At 36.1% G+C, this 20615-nt stretch overlaps 1 protein-coding gene across 2 annotated transcripts in view; it reads left to right on the forward strand.

Annotated features, from left to right (window-relative positions):
- Window positions 1–20615, forward strand: part of LOC114328490 (fatty acid synthase) — a 147638-nt gene that overhangs the window by 59616 nt on the left and 67407 nt on the right. For both annotated transcript variants that reach the window (XM_050661743.1, XM_050661742.1), the window contains exons 15-17: window positions 2248–2475; window positions 7278–7645; window positions 15652–15922. In XM_050661743.1, the coding sequence (XP_050517700.1) occupies window positions 2248–2475; window positions 7278–7645; window positions 15652–15922 (867 nt within the window). The remainder of the gene's footprint in view (window positions 1–2247; window positions 2476–7277; window positions 7646–15651; window positions 15923–20615) is intronic.

Here is a 20615-nt window from a genome sequence, read left to right on the forward strand (position 1 = left end):
ACTGAAGCCGAGATAATGGTTTTTTTTCTTAAATCGTAGTGCCTTTATTTATAATAATTAAGAAATTATTTTACAGTCATTGACTAAAGAAAGACTTATATTATCTTAAAATAAAAATTATTATAACATATAATTACATTTAATTATTAAAAATTATTTTTTAAATCGGTGCTTTTGCAAGCGGGCGAATTTTGCAAATCGCCCGGCTGGATTCAAATCAGCGCGCTCGGAAAATTTTTACGTAACTTGTATTAAATTTTGACAGAAAAAAATTTAATAATATTACCATTATAATATACAGTCTATTTACCACTGTATTTGTTTTTCTTGATAAACTTTTATCTGTGAAATCCAAAAAGAATAGTCACTACAAGAAGAAAAAGTTTTATATTGTATATTATAGTAAGAAGTAACATTATTATTATTATATTTATATAACAATGAAAAAATTAAAAATATATTTCATATAATATATGTATCATTTTTGTAATATTATTTCTTTAGAAATGAAATTTCACATATAAAAGTTTATCAAGAAAAACAAATAGTGTGGTAAATAGACTGTATATTATAATGGTAATATTATTTAATTGTTTTCTGTCAAAATTTAATACAAGTTACGTAAAAATTTTCCGACCGCGCGGATTTGAAGCCAGCCGGGCGATTTGCAAAATTCGGCCCTCGAAAAAGCACCGATGTTAAAAATAATTTTTAAGAATTAAATGTAATTAAATTTTATAATAATTTTTATTTTAAGATAATATAAGTTTTTCTTTAGTCAATGACTGTAAAATAATTTCTTAATTGTTATAAATAAAAGCACTACGACTTAAGACAAAAAAACAATTTTCTCGGCTTCGGTTGGTTGTAGAAAATTTTTATTTTTTTATAAATCTTCGTTTTGTCTTCAGCAACAATAATCTTTAAGTTAGAAACTTATAGGATGTACAGGGCCGCTTCAGCTCTAAATGTTTATAACAAAATTTGCCCCCTTATTTTCAAACCCAAAAATTATCTCGGCTTCAGTTAGTCGTAGAAATTTTTTATTTTTTTATAAATCGTCGTTTCATCTTCAGCAACAATAATCTGTAAGTTAGAAACTCATAGGATGTACAGGGCCGCTTCAGCTCTAAATGTTTATAACGAAATTTGCCCCCTTATATTCAAACCCAAAAATTAGAGGTTTAAAAATGTTTTACGCATTTATTTACATCAGAATATGAAAATATAACTCTTTAGAAGGAGATTGGATGTTTCACCAACTCTCTACGATTTTTTTTCAAAAAATTATAGCCTTCGACATTTGACCTCTTAGGATAAACAATTTATAATATCTAAGCAACGAATTCGTTAATCTGGCTTTACAATTTTTTTTATGTTTGGAATTTAAAGATCTTCATTTTAAAGCTTTAAAAAATAAAAAAAATTATTTGTACAATAAATAATGCAATTGTAAAAAACGGCCATTTTGAACTTTTCGCAGGCTGTTTTGCAATAACCAATTAACCAAATTAAACTTACTGTACCTCAAATTGTAGGTTTTTTAATTTACTACAACTTTCTATTAAAATGGTTTTCTCTAAAATCAATATCCTAAGCTGCAAAATTAAAAATCTTTAAAAATTGCAAATTTAACAAATGAAAATCGCAATATAAAAAAAAGCGCACAATATTTTTGGTTACATTTTAGTATAAGTTATTCCTGGCATCGTCCTTTACAACACCTGATGGGTTTCAAAAATTCCTGAATTATATCCTGAAATCGACCTATTTTTCACCCACAGCCTGGGGTATCGGTTTAACTTTTCCAGCCACATACATACATATCCACAAACATTTTCCCTTTTTTAAATAGAAATTGAGTCATATTTCTGAGCTCCGTAACTTTTGAATGGTATAACCGATTTTCAAAATTAGACAAGCGTTGGAGAGGTAATGATCAGTACTATTAGAAGCCGCAAAGGTCGGACTTAAATTTTCAAAACTTTTGTGAGTTTTGGGGACGATAACGAAAAACAGGCCCTAACTAGGAAGGGCCGTAAAATCCACACCCTTGGACCAAAATGGATGTTTGGTATATGAATGGGTGAGTCTTTTCCTGAAATTTAAGATAGAAGTTGGTATAATTCTCAATTCCGTCAGATTTAGAAAATCGAAAATTTCGTGTATATATAGTGTCCCGTGTAGCGCCACTGGCGAGAACTGCCGTTCTCTGGTAATATTTTAAACTTAACGTTTTTGTTTTAGATTAACTATCTTCCAGTAAGGGAGATTAGACAGCTTAACACTATCGACACGTTTGCCAAACTGATTATTATCAATGATGTTGTAAGCAAGGAAATTATAAAGGTAATAAAGAACTGTGATACTGCCTTCCTATTGGCTAAAGTGGATCGAACCCAACAACTAGATCCCGCAATTGCCAGAGTTGCTTACTTCAGAGTTGGACAAGATCATTATATGATCTGCAAAAAGGTAAGGAATAAGTAAAACGACAACTACATAACGGTATCGAAATTTTCACGTAGTTTAAAAAAACCTTTGTAGTGTTGACATTTATGTCTTTAGAACTCTTTAAGATGTTATCCATCTAAGTACAAGTGTTGATATCCAACACATCTCGATAGATATTATTTGAAGAGAATCGATAGATATTATTTGAAACATCTTCCTAATAAAAAAATTTTAAAAAAAGTTAAAATTCAATTTATTGGTAACATATATTGGTCTCTTTTATAATGTAGCATCTTTCTCCTACACGTGTTTCGATGTTTCACTTCTCGTCAGGAAGACGTGTCATCATCGTCATCATCATCATTTGGCTCTACAACTCTATGTGAGTCTTGGCCGCGTTTACTATTTCCCTCCATTGTTGTCGGTCCTGAGCAGCTATTTCCCATTACTGTACTCCCATTTTGCGTAGATCACGGGCCACTGCGTCCTTCAATCTCTTTCTTGGGCGACCAACTGACCTTTTGCCATCGGGCCTTTCCCAGAATGTGGCGTTCAGAAGTCTTTCGTCACTCGATCTTAGCACGTGACCCGCCCATCGTATTCGGTTTGCTTTAATGTAGCGTACTATGTTTTCATCTCCATTTATTGTCTGGAGTTCATCATTGTGTCTTCTTCTCCATTCTCCTGTTGTCTGTTCTCTGCAATACCCATAGATAGTCCGCAGTATCTTTCTTTCAAGTACCAGTAATTTTGTCGTTTCCCGCTGGTTCAGAGTCCATGTTTCGCTTCCATACGTTATTATGGGACGAATTATTGTCTTATATACTCTTATTTTTGCTGGCCTTGAGAGTATTTTTGATTTAAGTAGGGTCATTAATGAGTAATATGCCCTCTTTCCTGCAATGATCCTGGCATTTATTTTCAGATGTTATGATCGCTCCCAGGTACTTAAATTCTTTGACGACTTCAAAGTTGTATTCATTAATTGTTACGATTTGTCTAACCCTTGGTCTTAGGTTCTTCGTAACCACCATGTACTTGGTCTTGTCGTCGTTGACCTTAAAACCAACTTCCTTGACTCCGTTCTCGAATAGGGTGAAAACTTCTTTTCATCTCTGATGGATTGTGCAATTGTGTCCACGTCATCGGCAAAGGCCAATAGTATTTTTGATCCTTGGGCGGCAAATCCGTTTGTTAGTTATGGCTGAGCTTTCCTTACTGCATGCTCCAGTGCGAAGTTAAACAGCAGGGGGCGAGAGGATGTCCTTGTCTAAGCCCGGTGTCAATGAGAAATTCCTCCGACGTGGTGCTGCCAATTCTGATTCGTGCAGAAGCGTTCTCCGTGCTCACCTGTGCTAATCGTACCAGCTTTCCAGGTACTCCCATTTCTACCATAGTCTCCCACAATGCTTCTCTGTTAACAGAATCGTAAGCTTGTTTAAAGTCCACGAAGATTTGGTGTACATCGCGGTTGAATTCCCAGTTTTTTTCCAACACCTGGCGTAGGACGAAGATCTGGTCTATGGTCGACCTTCCCGGTCTGAATCCGCTTTGGTAGTCGCCTATTATTTCTTCTGCGTATGGAGTTAGTCTTCTAAACAGTATTATGGATATAATTTTGTATGTTGTATTGATTAACGATATTCCTCTATAGTTCCGACATATTTGTTTGTCTCCCTTCTTGTGAATAGGTATTATAAGGCTTTCATGCCAGTGTTTCGGTATTTATTGTCTTTCCCAGACTTCTCTTATAAGATGATATATCTCAAGATGTAGTTTTTCTCCCCCTTTTTTTAGTAGTTCTGCCTGTATGCCGTCTGGGCCTGGGGCTTTATGGTTTTTTAGGGACGAAATTGCGGACTTTACTTCAGCTAGTGTGGGCCCTGGTATTTCAGGTTCGGCTAACTGGTACTGTCTTTGTTGCCCTGTCGTTGTGGGGTTTTCTGTATTTAAGAGTTGCTCAAAATACTTTCTCCATTGGCGGCTTATCTCTTCGTCGTCTGTGAGCAAATGTCCTGCATCGTCTTTTATAAATCTTCGGCTGTTGGTCGTGTTGCTAGTCATTGTTTTTAGGTCCCTATAAAACTGCCTAGACTGACCGGTTCTATGTTCCTCCTTGAGTTGCTGTATTCGTGCTTCTAGGTACTGTTTCTGTTTTTTTCTTAAAAGTCTTCTCGTTTGAGTCCTTACTCTGTTGTAGTCTTCCCTGTTCTCTTCTGTAGGTCGTGTTAGTAACTCCAGCCTCTTGATTGCTTTCTGCTGCAAGCTTTGTTCGCACTCCTGGTCAAACCACTGGTTTTTCTTCTTGTTATTCCTTTCTTTCCCTATAGTGTCCGCTGCAGCGCTTTCTATGGCGTTCGTTATATTTTGGCATTTCTGGTCTATGGTCAATTCTGGTGTTGATGTTTCTTCTTCTTTCAGTGCCTGCAATTTATTTTGGATCAGTGACTGATATTGGCGTTCATTATCAGGTAGATCGAGCCTTCAAATGTCCCATCTGTTTTCTTGTTGGCGTTGCTTTGGATGTCTCGTGTTAAGCCTTGTTCTCATTTTTATTCTGACCAGGAAGTAGTCAGAGTCACTTTCTGCTCCCCTCAGACTCTGTGCGCCGACGATATTGCTAGAGTGTCTTCCGTCAATAAGCACGTGGTCTATCTGGTGTCGTGTGATTTCGTCATTTGACACCCAGGTTACTTTATGTATATCTTTCCTTTAGAACTGTGTAGTTTTTACCACCATATTGTTGGCTACAGCAACTTGGCTGCAGCTACTGGAAGACTTGTGGTAGCTTGAATTGAAATCATCATTGTCCTTTGGACAGAATTGGTTGGTATGTTTTTTCTGGTTGGTGTTTTTGCAGTCGTGTCAGCAACTTTGTCACTTCTTTGGGACATAGTTAATTGATGTGGATGGTGGCACTGGATTGTTTTGCTCGTACTGGATGAGTTTTGGTGGTGGCATTTCTGGTGTCCTACAAGGGAAGGTATTTTCAGAGAAGAAAGTGCTGGGTAAACGGTTGTTTTCAGAATTTACTTACTTACTTACTCCGAGGCGTTACCAACTTTCGTGGGGTTTAATCGTCTTGACAACATTCCTATTCTAACTATTCCTTTCTATCTTGAGAAATCTCCATCCCATTCTCCACGCCCATAGTTTTAAGGTCTCCTGGTATATTATCTTGCCACTGGAGACGAGGTCGTCCACGTGTTCTTTCAGTTATTTCCAGACCAACCTCACTATTCTTTCGTCAGAATGTCTTCTGAGGTGTCGAGCCCATTGGAGTCTGCTGGACTTTTTTCTTTAATTATGTTAGCATCTGGATATAGTTCTTTGAGCTTTTTGTTAGTTCTTATCGATTATTGTCCTGCTGCTTCATCAAGCATCCTTCCTAGGATTTTTCTTTCCCAAATACGGGATTCCTTTCAGAATTGTCATGTTTTTTGTTTATTTAGTGATTTAATTATGTGAATTGTAACGAATAAACACGTTGTAGAAATAAAAGAGCAACAAGAGAACGGGCTATTTCTCCATGTAAAATCCCATAAGAAATCGCTAAGGTCCATTCTGCTCGTTTTTTGAGCGTTTTGTGGTGGAGACGCGATGGCTCGTCGGATCGTGACGTGTAAGGGCTCGTTGAAAAGGGGAGGGGGTTGCGAATATGCTAAGACCGGAACCATTTGTCTCTGATGACGTCTGTATGTCTCTGGTATCCTCTGTGGTCGTCTGTGTCTTGTGCTAACGTGTCTCTGATGACGTCTGTATGTCTCTGGTACCCTCTGTGGTCGTCTGTGCCTTCTGCTAACGTGTCTCTGATGACGTCTGTATGTCTCTGGTACCCTCTGTGGTCGTCTGTGCCTTCTGCTAACGTGTCTCTGATGACGTCTGTATGTCTCTGGTACCCTCTGTGGTCGTCTGTGCCTTCTGCTAACGTGTCTATGATGACGTCTGTATGTCTCTGGTATCCTCTGTGGTCGTCTGTGCCTTCTGCTAACGTGTCTCTGATGACGTCTGTATGTCTCTGGTATCCTCTGTGGTCGTCTGTGCCTTGTGCTAACGTGTCTCTGATGACGTCTGTATGTCTCTGGTACCCTCTGTGGTCGTCTGTACCTTCTGCTAACGTGTCTCTAATGACGTCTGTATGTCTCTGGTACCCTCTGTGGTCGTCTGTGCCTTCTGCTAACGTGTCTCTGATGACGTCTGTATGTCTCTGGTATCCTCTGTGGTCGTCTGTACCATTCTGTTAGCGTCTAGACGTCATCAGTTGACAAATGGTTCCGGTCTTAGCATATTCACAACCCTCTCCTCTTCTCAACGAGCCCTCACACGTCACGATCCGACGAGCCATCGTGCCGCCACCACAAAACGCTCAAAAAACGAGCAGAATGGAACTTAGCGATTTCTTATGGGATTTTACATGGAGAAATAGCCCGTTCTCTTGTTGCTCTTTTACTTGTAGATGCAACCCTAATCTTCTACACATCGGCAGACGTGTCCGCGGACGGCATCTGCGTTTGCATCCGCAGATGTGTAGATAGGGTAATTTGATTATTTGTTGTTTATATCACGATATCGCCGCTATTTGCAGCATATAAAAGTAATTGTAGAGCTTTTGACCTCTTTATCAAGCTTGACTGGTTGTTCAAACCATTTTTTTAACAAAAAGTATGCTATATCCTATAGTAAAAGTTACAATTACCGAACTCCAAGTTGCTTAACTTAACTCATTTGTGAGTAATATTTTAGAGACGTGCAGTTTTGTTATTTTGTTATGATAAAGAATCTACAGAATATAATTAATTTCTAACGTTGGTGTTTGTTTACAGGTGACTGGTGTGAAGCCAAAAATAATAAACATAAAGGAACCAACAATAAGTCTTTCGGACCTTCAGAAGAAATCGATTTCATGGGTATCCGAACTGCTCAAGTTCTCCAAGGAATCCAGTAAACAGCAAATACCTATTTTACTCACAACATCTGCAGTCCCATCTGAAGGCTTTATCGACTTCATCGAAGGCATCAGAGCATTACCAAACATGGAGAACGTACGAATCTTCTACAATCTAGACAAAACTCCAGATCGGGTAAACGAGGTGGTCAAACGAGATATTTCGCTTATGATTTTGAATAAGGGTCAATGGTGGACGTATATGCCTTTGGACTTGGGCAATCAAAACGAGAAACTTATAGACAGGTAGACTATCTAAAGGCCGTTTGTTATGTATTGTATTAATTTAAGTCTTCTAACTGGATCTAATAACTGAGACTGATTACTTCATTTCTCTAATCCCTATAACTACGTTTGACTTTAATCAAAGTGGTTTAACTTGATGGGTAGTTTTTCGCAAATCTTAATCCTTAACTTCTTAGGTCTGGATCCCGCGTATGAAAAAAAAGTTGATTAATAGCAAGCTGAAATTTTGTTAATAGCTTAAGGGTGTCTAGTCGGACAAACTTTAATATATGGGAACACTGGAACAGGGGAAGTTCTAATTGTGGAACGGGTTAAAAATTTGGAACGGTCAGACCACGAAAACGGCACATGTATTTTGTCCGACAGAACAGACTTAAACTCTCCGAACAGAGATTAAACTCTCATGCAAAAATCAGACTGCTATTTATCACCAAATGGGCGTTTTAATGAGTGGAACATGTAGAATATGTCAAATGACAGGAATTATGACAGGTGATAAATAGCAGTCTGATTTTTGCATGAGAGTTTAATCTCTGTTCGGAGAGTTTAAGTCTATTCTGTCGGACAAAATAAATGTGCCGTTTTCGTAGTCTGACCGTTTCAAATTTTTAACCTGTTCCAGAATTAAAACTGCCCCTGTTCCAGTGTTCCCATATATCAAAGTTTGTCCGACTAGACACCCTTAAGCTATTAACAAATTTTTAGCTTGCTATTAATCAACTTTTTTTTCATACGCGGGATCCAGACCTATCTGCTTTTGATCCATATGCACAAAATGGATATCGATGGTCAATTTTTAGATATTTTGTTTTGTTACCCTAAAATTAAAGAAAAATATGTATTTTTACTTTACAACAGTGGTTCCCAAACTGGGGGGCGCGCCCCCCCTGGGGGGCGTGAGGACATATCAGGGGGGGCGCGAGACAAGTTGAACATTAAATTAAATTTAGTTATTTTTCTAAAATTCAAAATTAACCGCTTGTTAAACTGTATCTGGTAACGCAGAGTAAGCAAAAGTTATCTCAAATACCTCTTTTTGACAATACTGTGAAACGCCGCATTGATGATATATGACCGAAGACATACAAAACCAGGTAGTTGATGCAGTAAAATAATCGCCATTTTTTGCTATTCAGCTAGACGAGAGTACTAACATATAATTATCATATTATCATATTCATAACACAATGTTATCAGTTAATTGTTTATGTTCGGTATATTCAAAACGAAAGAATGAAGGACGAGCTACTCTTTTCTACAGAGTTGGAGACTGGAAACCACGACAAAAGCTGTTAATGTTATGAAAGCAGTGTGAGAGTTTTTTGACAAACATGAACTATCTTGGCAAAAACTGATCAGTTTATGTACAGATGGCGCAACTTCAATGCTTCGTTTTCGTTCAGGCTATTTGTAATTAGTAATAGAAAAAAATGCTGATGTGATTGGGATACATTGTTTTATACATCGACAAGCCTTGTCAGCAAAAACCCTTCCAAATGAACTTAGGGATGTCTTAAAGTTGTGTATTAAAGTAGTGAAGTACATAAAAAACAGTGTGTTAAATACTCGACTGTTTAAAACTCTGGTGTCATCGACCTTCCTGAGTCCCCGATTGTTCACACTGCAGTATACTGCATAAGGATTTATTGGTCCTGAAAATTTAGAAAGTGATCACAAAACACTGCTACTTCATACAGAAGTACGATGGCTATTAAAAGGAAACATGTTGGCAAGATTATTTGACCTTTAAGATGAAGTAATCACCTTGGAACATCAAAAGCAAAATGAGCTAAACATGGCCTTCAAAAAACATTGTACCCAAGTAATATTGGCCTATTTGTCAGACATCTTTGACTCGTTGAACAGCCTTCACCTAAAACTGCAGGGTGGAAACTCAAATATAGTAGTTACTCATTGTGATGGAGGCTTAATTACTCAACTTTGGAGGCGTAAAATATCAGCAAACCCCTGAAATTATTCAAATTTCTCTAAAGTAGAGCCAATCTCAGAAGAAACACGCTTCAAGGACATTTATGAAGGACCAAGTTTAAAAATCCAAATATCAAACCATTTGGAGAGCCTAATTGAAGAGTTCCGAAATACTTCCCAAACACTTGTGACAATTTTATTTACAGAATCCATTCCATGTCAACTGATTCAATCCATGTCAACATAGACTCCCTGCCTGAATCACTTCAAGAAGATGCTTTGCAAATAAATCCAAATGATTTTTTGAATGATTCCTCTGCCAAATACTTTGCTATAATGGACAAACCTTCATTTTGGTTAAAATATTTCAAAGTGTATCTTAGTGTATCACGGGAAGCTCTTCATTTATATTTGCCTTTTTCAAGTAACTATTTGTGTGATTTTCAACACTTGTGGCAATTAAAACAAAGTATCGGTATAAACTTGATGTTGCTAGTGACTTGTGCTGTGAGCTTACTAAAACTCAGCCACGAATAGGCATACTAGTAAATAAAATGAAAGCACATCCATCTCACTAACCAACCTAATATATTTTTCTTGTATTAATAATTTTTGTATTTTATGGAAACTGATATTATAGTATCTTATGACAGAATAAATAAATGTTTTGTTTTCAAGCTAATACTTATTTGTTTTGATTTTGTTCCTATTTAGGCGCATACAATTTATTGTAAAGGGGAGGCGCGAGAAGCTTTCATTCCAACAAAAGGGGGCGTGGTACAAAAAAGTTTGGGAACCCCTGGTTTACAAGCTCCCATGTCGTTGTTTCATATATGGCCATCTATAAACTAATTAATGAAATAATTACATAGGAGCTTGTAAACAGTAAAAATACATATTTTCTTTAATCCTTATCCGGGCAAGATGGGTCCAACGGGCCCGAGACGCCAATTCTTTTATCATAAACTGATAAAAAAAAATTTTTGAATTTTATGCATCACTGAATTTGTTTAGAAAATGTTTGTTGACTTCAACATAGTCATGAGCCATTCAAAATATTCATTAACATTTTTGAAATTATTGCGTTGAAAGAATTTTGTCACGTAAAGGGGTAACACGGGCCCGTCGGACCCTATTTGTATTTATACGTAAAGTCTAAATCTTTGTTATAAAAGTTAATCTGGCAGTTAGGTAATGTTTTTGTGAATTATCTAAACGACTTTTATGATTCCGGAAATATAATAATAAAGCATAAACGTGTAACAAACAATTAAAACATCTCTTTAATGTGAACATCAAAGAGATGCTTACAATATCTGTTATATCTACTCTAAATGAATTTTAAGAACTGATAATCATTGTTGGAATGCAATAATATTGTTAGGTAGGTACTTATACATATTTTAAAACAAATAATGCATCTGCTATCAGTCGTTTGATATCGATGTTAGTGTCGACAACTAAGCTCCTAAAATTATATTGAATTACAGTGAAAGTAGATAGTGCGAATAAAATGTCCCAAAAACCATTATCAGCTGCAGAACTGCAGGATATTGCTAATAATGGGATTCTGATGACGAAGAATCTCCTGAAGTAGGTGGAATTGAAAGTGACTCTGAAATTGAAGATCATCTTTCGGAAGCAAGTGAAGAGGATGATCAGAAATTAGTATTAGTGATAATGAAGAAGAATGTGTAGCTACAAGTTTCCAGATTTCAGTGTGTGTAATTTTTGAAACTAAGGATGGAATTAACTGGAAGAGTCAACCACAATTGACAGGACGTATGCGATGCTGCGACATAAAAAGCAAAGGGCACAAAGTAATGTTAGCCCCTGGTTAAAGTATAGATGATCCTGTTGATTCCTTTTGTTTGTTTGTGGTCGAAAAAATTGTGAACAAAATAGTGAAGTGTACAAATAAAGAAGCCGAAAAAGTCCTGGGCATAGAGAACTGGAAATATTGCGATTCTAGAGAGCTATATGCCTTTATTGGACTAGGCAGATCACACTCTCAGGTAGATCGCACTCTCGAGGTAGACCGAATACTATAGTAGCACCTTTTTTTTAATCTAGACAATTTAAATTTAACTTTAATGAAAAATCAAAAAAGAATATTAGAAATATTCTGTAAATATGAATAGTACATTCAAGAACAGTGGTGGGCCCAACGGACCCGAGCTGCCCGGTTACGTAAGTAAAATGTGTTGCCCGGATAAGGGTTAATTTAGAGTAACAAAACAAAATAGCCAAAAATTGGCATAGGAGGTTGGGAACTTTCACCATCGATATGTTAAAATATAATGGATAAAATGGATAGTTTATACCAGTGTTTCCCAACCTTTTTTGTGCCGTGCCCCACCTTTGCCTTTATAAAATTCTTAATCTCCCCTATGTAACAATAGTTTTTATATAAAAAATTTGATTATTGACCTACTAAACTTAATGATAGATTTTAGGAAGAAATCAGTAGTAAATTGTTAACGAAACACAGTTAAATTTTCAAAACAGGAATCCAAATTCCCAATAATTTTAATCAATTTTCCTACTAATAAATTAATAAGTTTTCCTACTTTAATTTAGTGAGATCCTTGCGCTTGATTTTTGCTGCTTGCTGGACAGATATTTTATATAAGGTTCGAATTAGGTTAGCTTCAGCCTCCACGTTTTGTTATGTCCAACCAATTTTCCTTTACCAGTAAATCAGTCAGTTTTTATAAAATAAAAACTGACGCATCATTTTGCAATTCTGCGAGTCCTTCTTAATACTGCATATTTGATATATCAGACAAATCCACGAATATTGGCTGCATCAGCCATCTTGGAAAATCAATTTGTTTTATATTAATAGAATATTGTGATGATTGACAATAACAAGTAGTGTTGCCAGGTCCCATTTGGTTTTAATCGGTACATAAGCAAAAACAAATCGGGTTTCAGGGTTGTAGATCGGGACAAATAAACAACAATAGCCCAGCAAATGACCGCTTTGGAGTGTAATTTTCAGAGTCAACTCCGAATTCCATGAATATCTGGTTTTAGGTTCTACTTACTGTCTACATCAAAGCTGAACTTGTACCGTTGGTTGCTTTTACTTGGGGGGTGACAGTTACAGTTACCCCTTCTCGGGGGTAAAAAAACGCGTGTTTAAAATAAGTCTCAAAATGGATCAACTGACTGACTCTAAAGAAGTTTTCTTCTATATAATTTTTAAACTAAGTCAATACTTTTCGAGTAATTTGATCGAAAAAAATATTCTTAGCAAAAATGTAGCTTTTAAAAAAGCAAAAAAAATTGTATGTTCAGAAAGCCTATAAAATCAGTAAAAGCAAAGTTGTAGCTCATCAAAATTACATTCTTATTGTCAAATTCCAAATCGAATTTTTCAACTTGAAATAACCAAAAAATTAAGCAATTTTCGGGCAAACCCTATTAAAAATTTTTAAAGTCTTTAAAAGAATCTTTAATTTTGTTTTATATAAAAGTCTCTAGCATTAAAACTAAGCGAGTTACGCTCAAAATAAAGTTGGCTCCTTTTTTTGGTAAACAAAATCGTGAAAATCTCCCCCTATTTAGCGCCGTAAATAAAATTGATCGTTACCGCTTTACCATTTACTTTATATGTGTATTGTTTATACGATCTGTAAGGTTTACCGGTTGGGAGTGCTTAGTTTTGAAAAAAATTGTTTTATAGTAAAAAAAAATTTTCCTAAAATATTGAAAAATGCTTTTTTTTTCAAAATAACTTAAAAAGTATTAGGAACACTAAAAATCTCAAGGAGTAAAAAGTAGGTAGGTTTTGCTTTTATAAATATGATAGATTCATTTTGTTTTTCTGTAAGACAAAAATTGGTTCAAATATGGCTGTTCATATTTTCCTCGTGATTAGTGGCCCTTTCAATCATGTACAAAATACACGAAATACGTGAAGTAAATTGTTTTTAAAGCGGTAGCGATTAATTTCATTTGGGGTACTAAGTAGGGGGAGATTCTCAGGATTTTTTTACCAAAAAAAAAGGAGTCAACTTGATTTTGAGCATAACTCGCTTAGTTTTGGTGCTAGAAACATTTTTAAAACATAAAAATAAAGCTTTATTAAAAAGTTTTAATTGGTTTTTCCCGGAAAGTGCTTCATTTCTTGGTTATTTCACGTGGAAATATTTGATATGAAATTTGACGAATAAGAACGTATTTTTCATGAGCTACAACTTTGCTTCTGCTGGGTCTATAGACTTTACGAGTTCACAATTTTTTTCATTTTTTTTATATTATGCTACATTTTTGTTAAGAACATTTTTTTCGATCAAATACTTACTTTTTGAGTTATTTGTGAAAATAGCAAGAAAACGTGATTTTTTTGTCGAAAAATAAACATTTTCAATCTTAAATAACTCGAAAAGTATTAACTATTATTAAATCCGGACTTATTTTAAACGCGCGTTTTTTCACCCCCAACTAGGGATAACTGTTACCCCCCGAGTAAAAGCAACCAACGGCACAAGCCGTCCCAATTTTCATGCAATTTGGAGTTGATCCTGAAAATTACACGGTATCGCCGTATTTCCCGTTCATTTACTGGACTACTAGGTGTTTCTATAATCTGTATTTAATCCTACATAAAAATAATAATCAGACGAAATTACAAAAAAAATCGTAGATTAAGTAAATTATTTATTTTTTATTAAAATTATATTTTTTATTCGATTTTGCCGCTTTTATAAGTGCCTTGTTTTTATAACATACATATTTATAAAATTCACTGCAAGTCCTCCTGAAATTGGTTTTCGTGGGTGAAAATCGGGACATTTAGTGTCCCGATCAGGTACAAATCGGTACGCGTCCCCAGACCCCTGAAAATCGGGACGTCCCGCGCAAATCGGGACACCTGGTAACGCTAATAACAAGTAAAGAGGTATCAGTTACTTCACATTTTTGGAGCCACTGAAACTGTTCAAAGGTTTTGTTGTTAGTATGTTTCTGACATAACTCAATATGGGTAATGAAACCAAAAATAGTTGCATATTTAATACATTCGGTTTTAAAGATTTCCACTAAATAATTCACAAATGCTTTACCACCGATTGTGAACAGATACTTCATTTCAGGTTTGTCATTTAAACAATCATTAACAGAAGCAAACAGTCCATAAAGATTTTCAAGCAGCTCCCTTCCGATAGTCATCTTACTTCAGTATGAAGTAAATGTCTCACGTGGTCTTTATTTTGTTCTCCACAAAATAGCTTAAAGAGATGCTCACATTTAATTAGATTTAATATCATTAACACACTTTATTACGGAATGTAATGAATACTTTATTTAGAACAGGTGAGATGTTTTGAGCTACCAAGATTTCCTTATAAATAACACAATGCACAAGAATCGTTCCTGGATTCGCATCTTTCATGAATTTTAAGCAGCCATTCTCTTGCCCATCAATCCATCAGCAGCACAAGATGTAAGTTATCAATACTGTCTCAATATTTTTCAAAGTTAAATCAGCCATTTGCACTGAGAAATTTCATCTTTTCAGCTTTTCAACAAGCTGTTTTTCAATATCTTCACCCACTTCGTCTATTCTTCCACTAACAGTATTTTACTGACATAGCTTTTACATCTTTGTTATCTTTTACAAGAACCGTTTAGGAAATGTCGATATTGACTGTTTTGTTAAATTCTCTCCTATCTGATAACTAGCCTCAAAGATACGATTATTAGTTGAAGTATGCGAAGTAAATAGAGATTTTAATATTCTTCACCGAAATCTAGCATTGCAATTAAATGGCCCGGAAGGAAAGGGTTAATCTTGTGTCGAGTCCATATTCGAATTGCCCCCCTTAACAATCAAATTGCCTACATGGAAACACTGGTTTATGCGTTTCAAATTCTTCTATATATAACCCCAAATCATCCTGTTTTAATCCGAATACTCAGTCTTTGTGAGACTCGGTTAGCTCCAAAATACGAAGTGGGTAGTTTATAAGCTTGCAAGATTTATTTTGTACCTTCTTACGTAGTGTACCTTCCTCATTCTAGAAATTGTCTAATAAATAAATAATCTAATTTGACATAATATCACGCAGGCAGTCCGATGCACCTATATTAGAAAACAACTCGATAAGTTATCTGGGAGTGAACCTGAAAGATGAGGCTTTAACCCCGAATAATAAGGACAAAAACGAAATCGGAAATATTGATTATGCTGGTCTAGCTAAGAATGGCGAAAGAGTTATGGGTTTGGCATATTTGGATAAAGAAAATTCGAAGCTTATTGTTGACGATGACTTTACTTGGAACATACCTGCAGGATGGAACTTCGAATCAGCTGCTACAGCACCACATGCATATACTTCTGTAAGTACTTCTTTTATACTTTTTTAAATTTTAAAGAAGAATAAATAAATTTTAACTTTTTTTTCATATATTATATAAAGCTTCCTATTTTTCACAATCATAAACTTGTCAAGATGACACGTTTCACAATTAAAATCACGTTCCCCAATTAAAACTTCCCCTGTTCCAGTTATGGTGGTACTCCACCCTCAGGAACATCCTAGGTTAGTGGGGGTAGTTACCCCCTATGATAGGGGTTAATGAAGTAGACACTATTTGCTGAATACTTATTTATTTACCAACTATAAATACCACAGTAACTAGTTGGTGCGTTTGAGGTCTAACTATCTAATCAGGTATCTGAATCACGAATGATAATGGATAAAAGAATGATCCACGATGCTTTGCTGTAACTATAAATAAACTAGAAAAGTGTTGATGTTTTTAATGCTGACTCGGCTTGGCCGTGAATTAAGAATAATATTGAATAGCTGACAAAGCGTTATTGAAAGTAGTGCACTTGGTTGAGTAATCGGTGTCACCTTAATTATTTAACAACAAACGTGATGTTTGTTTTGTAAGACATTTAAAAATTAAATGAATATGTCTTATTTTGGATGCTGATAATCCTATACACAGTGTTCCCGTACATCTAAGTTTGTCCGACTAGACACCGTTAAGCTATTAACACATTTTCAGCTTGCTATTAATAAACGTTTCTTTAGTACACGGGATCCAGGCCTACATGTCTTTTGCGAAAATTTAAAAATTGAATGAGCGAAATAATCGTGGTTTTCCAGTGTATATGTTACCGTAAAAACCGATTTCAGTTAAAACCCGAATTTACTAGGAAAAACTAGTTTTAACTAAGCGCTTTAGACAATTCTAGTTTTAACTAGTCAAAACTAGATTTGACTGCTAGATTCAGTTAAAACTAGAAATCGCGAACGGATTTCATTTAGTGAAGTTTATATGCGATTCTCTTGTGATTGCATATCGATCAAATCTACCTGAAAGCGACTATTTATTTCTGCATGCAATATAGGTTTGGACACAAGACCTTCGTTTTATATTTTTACTCTTCTTTCGTTGGCAGGTTTCACAAATTGGTATAAAAGTATTGATCATATTAATAAAAAGTTAAATTTGCCTATTTCCTGGCGGTTTCAGCCTTCAACCTATCCCGATTTCCATGAAAAATAGCAACATGGGCTGCTTCAATTATGCCAAAAATATTTTCGACAGGTACATAATATTTGATGGGATCAATTTTAGAAGCTAACTTTTTTATTTCGCCAACTTCAACAATTCTAAATCATTTCAGTCTTCGATTTTGTATTGGTGTTTTCTTGGCAGATAGTTCCGCATCTTGTACTTCGACCATTAATTTATTATAATATGCTTTTGGTCCCAACATTGTAGTGACTTTCTTTCTTCTCTGTCTCTTCCATTTGTAAAATCATTTCCAAAATAGGTTCTTTTCACGTTCTTGTATCTCTGCTCTCAATCCGATCTTCGATATTATCACTAATGGTGAATAATACACAGTGGTGTAATATAACCAATAAAAACGATGCAAAACAATCAACAGTTTCACACACTACTTTGCTACCGACCGGCCGCCTTCGTCATTAACACTACCCACCCCGAACAAGCCGTAATACATACTTGTTTCTTTTAACAATTTTAACTGGTATTCGCCAGTAATTCCAAAACAGCTACTTTGAACTATTATAAACGGACGGGGTCGAGTTCGCTCCCAATGGTAAGAATTTTACCTGAACTAAAAAAGGTAGAGTCCGAATTGGCTCCCATAGACAAAATTTATTTTACCTAAACATGTTGAAAATATCACCCAGCGTTGTCACTTCTTTCAAATTTTCTCTTTTTGTTAGAAACAGGTACCTTCCTAGAAATATCTATGGGAAAGGAGGAAGACCTAACCCTTCGGTCCTAACTTAACTTTCGGGTATTAGAGTGTAGAGCGCAAACCGGCTGATTTCAGGTAAGAGCACAAAACGGTCGAGCGCATACCGGCCGACACCGATAATTTGTGTTAAAATTGCCACATATGCCAATGTTGAACTAAAACAAACTCTAAAAGTATTTGTCTAAAAGTATAATTTTACTATAAAAAGTCTATATCACTATGTAAATTTCCTAAGCAGTATAAATATTACACGATTTGGCAACAATGTCTAATGTTTCCGCGATTATATGAGAGCCTACCCGCATTAATGCGGGAGCCAATTCGTATCCTTCTAAAATATACCTGAACGAAGCGGAGCGAACTCGACTTCACCCTTATAAACTACTCTAAATGAAATCCGTTCGGGATTTCTAGTTTTAACTGAATGTAGCAGTCAAATCTAGTTTTGACTAGTTAAAATTAGAATTGTCTAAAGCGCATAGTTAAAACTAGTTTTTCCTAGTAAATTCGGGTTTTAACTGAAATCGGGTTTTAACGGTAACATATATATGTTTAAAAGCACCTAAAAACCTTTAAAAAACACAAATAAAGCCCTTTTTGTACACTTTTAAGTAATGCTTTTGTTTTTCTTTTCATTCACATTCTACAGGGTGAGTTTTAAGTCGGTGGCGCCCAAAATCCCGACAGCCAAAATCCCGACAGCCAAAATCTCGAGGGCCAAAACACCGACACGCCAGAATCCCGACACGCCAGAATCCCGACAGGCCAAAATCCCGACATGCAACAATCCCGACCACTACATTTTGAATATTTATTGTTTCCTTTTCAAATTCAATACCAAATCATATTATACAGTATTGAAATTGAAAAATTAATTACTTACTAATAAGTACGGGTACTAATTATTATGTATTTTAAAAGAAAAAATCATTAAACACTTCATTTTATAATATAAATGTAGTCCAGAAAACCACTGCGCATCCGCTAGGAAAAATGTTCTAATTCGGATTCTTTGCACAATCTTACTCAAAAAGGACTCCTTTTAACAAATTTGCATGTTGCCAGGACCAAAAAGTGGTCAAAAATTTTTTAAACGTTTTTTTTGTTTTTTTCCTAAAATTATTTTTTTTGCACGGAAAAAAGTTTTTTTAGGTTTTTTGGATCATTCCAAAGAGAAAAGGTCTTTAGTGACTTTTCTCTAAAAATGATAGTTTTTGACATATAAGCGATTAAAAATTGAAAAATTGCGAAATCGGCCATTTTTAACCCTCAAAAACTATGTGAAAAGCTGAAAATTTAAATGTTGCCAAGGTAGGTAGATATTCTATAAACATCGATTGATGAAATCCCGAAGAGTTTTTTGCAATACAATATTTAAAACTCCTTTGTTTTTTAATTGCTAATCAAGCGTACACGACACTATTTTCCACCGACAGTATGGTGCAAATGAAAGGAATAAATTCGTTATTTCGTAAACCGGCGACTTTAAGGAAAAATCCCGAAACAAGTCGATTTTCATTTTTAAGTTATGATATTGTGGCGTATATGGTATACTAGTGACGTCATCCATCTGGACGTGATGACGTAATCGATGATTTTTTTAAATGAGAATAGGGGTCGTGTGCTAGCTCATCTGAAAGGTTCTTCAATTCTCTATTCAGTAATATAAACATTTACATAATTATTTATACAGGGTGTCCAAAAAATTTTTATTAAATTAAATTATTTGACAAAAAAGAAGTAGAAGGACACCCTGTATAAAAAATTATGTAAATGTTTACACTACTTGATGGAGAATTGAAGAACTTTTCAAACGAGCTACCACACGACCCCTATTCTCATTTAAAAAAATCATCGATTACGTCATCACGCCCAGACGGATGACGTCACTAGTATACCATATATGCCACAATATCATAACTTAAAAATAAAAATCGACCTGTTTCGGGATTTTTCCTTAAAGTCGCCGATTTTCGAAATAACGAATTTATTCCCGTTTTCCCGGTCGGCAGAAACCTTGCCGTACGGGTTTACCTTATCTATGATAGCTACCCTAAGGTGTGTTACGGAGGCTTCCGCGAAGCTTTCCGCGAAGGAAGGGGCAGTGGTGTTTCCACCGCTGCGTACCTTCTTGTGCTTCTGCGGCGTGCTCTCCGTGGAAGTGCTTGGGTGAAGGCGCTTCACACCGGGGCTGTCAGTTCCTGTCCTCTTTTGGAGGTGGAACTGTTGACAGCTTCCGATGCGGGCACCTCACCTTTGTTTTTGGAGGCTGGAGAGGGATGGGTGGCTCCCGTAGGTTCCTTCCCCGCCGCCTCTCTGGCCTTCCTCCTTCTTTTTAGCTCGGCGCCACTAAGTTTGCAAATCGGCGCTTTTGCCGATTTTCCCGAGGTGATCCTTGTCCGGCCTCTGCTGGGGCCGAAGCTCGAGGTGAACATTGCTGTCCGTCCTTAACCGCGGCCTCCAGCTGAGGTGAACGTTTTGGTTCAGCCTCGGGATTTGGTTTTGGTTTTTTGTTTGTTATTGTTAGTTTGTTGTTTGAGTCCATGATGTTCCCACGAGTAGCTAGGGAAAGGTTTGTCACCCCTGGAAGAGCCCCGCATTACCAGAGGAAGGCTATATGCAATGGGGTTTCGCCTGGTACCCCAAGGGGATCGTTCACGACCACATACACCCTGTGGCCATCCAGCCATCGGCACGATTACCATCCACCTTAGCTTGGGTAGGTTTGGGGTAGGCTGCTTCTTGGTCGCTGAAGCAGTTCGCCCACTTCTAGTGTCTAGACTA

This window comes from Diabrotica virgifera, chromosome 9, assembly GCF_917563875.1.
Source record: "Diabrotica virgifera virgifera chromosome 9, PGI_DIABVI_V3a".
In the NCBI taxonomy this organism is placed as follows: domain Eukaryota; kingdom Metazoa; phylum Arthropoda; class Insecta; order Coleoptera; family Chrysomelidae; genus Diabrotica; species Diabrotica virgifera.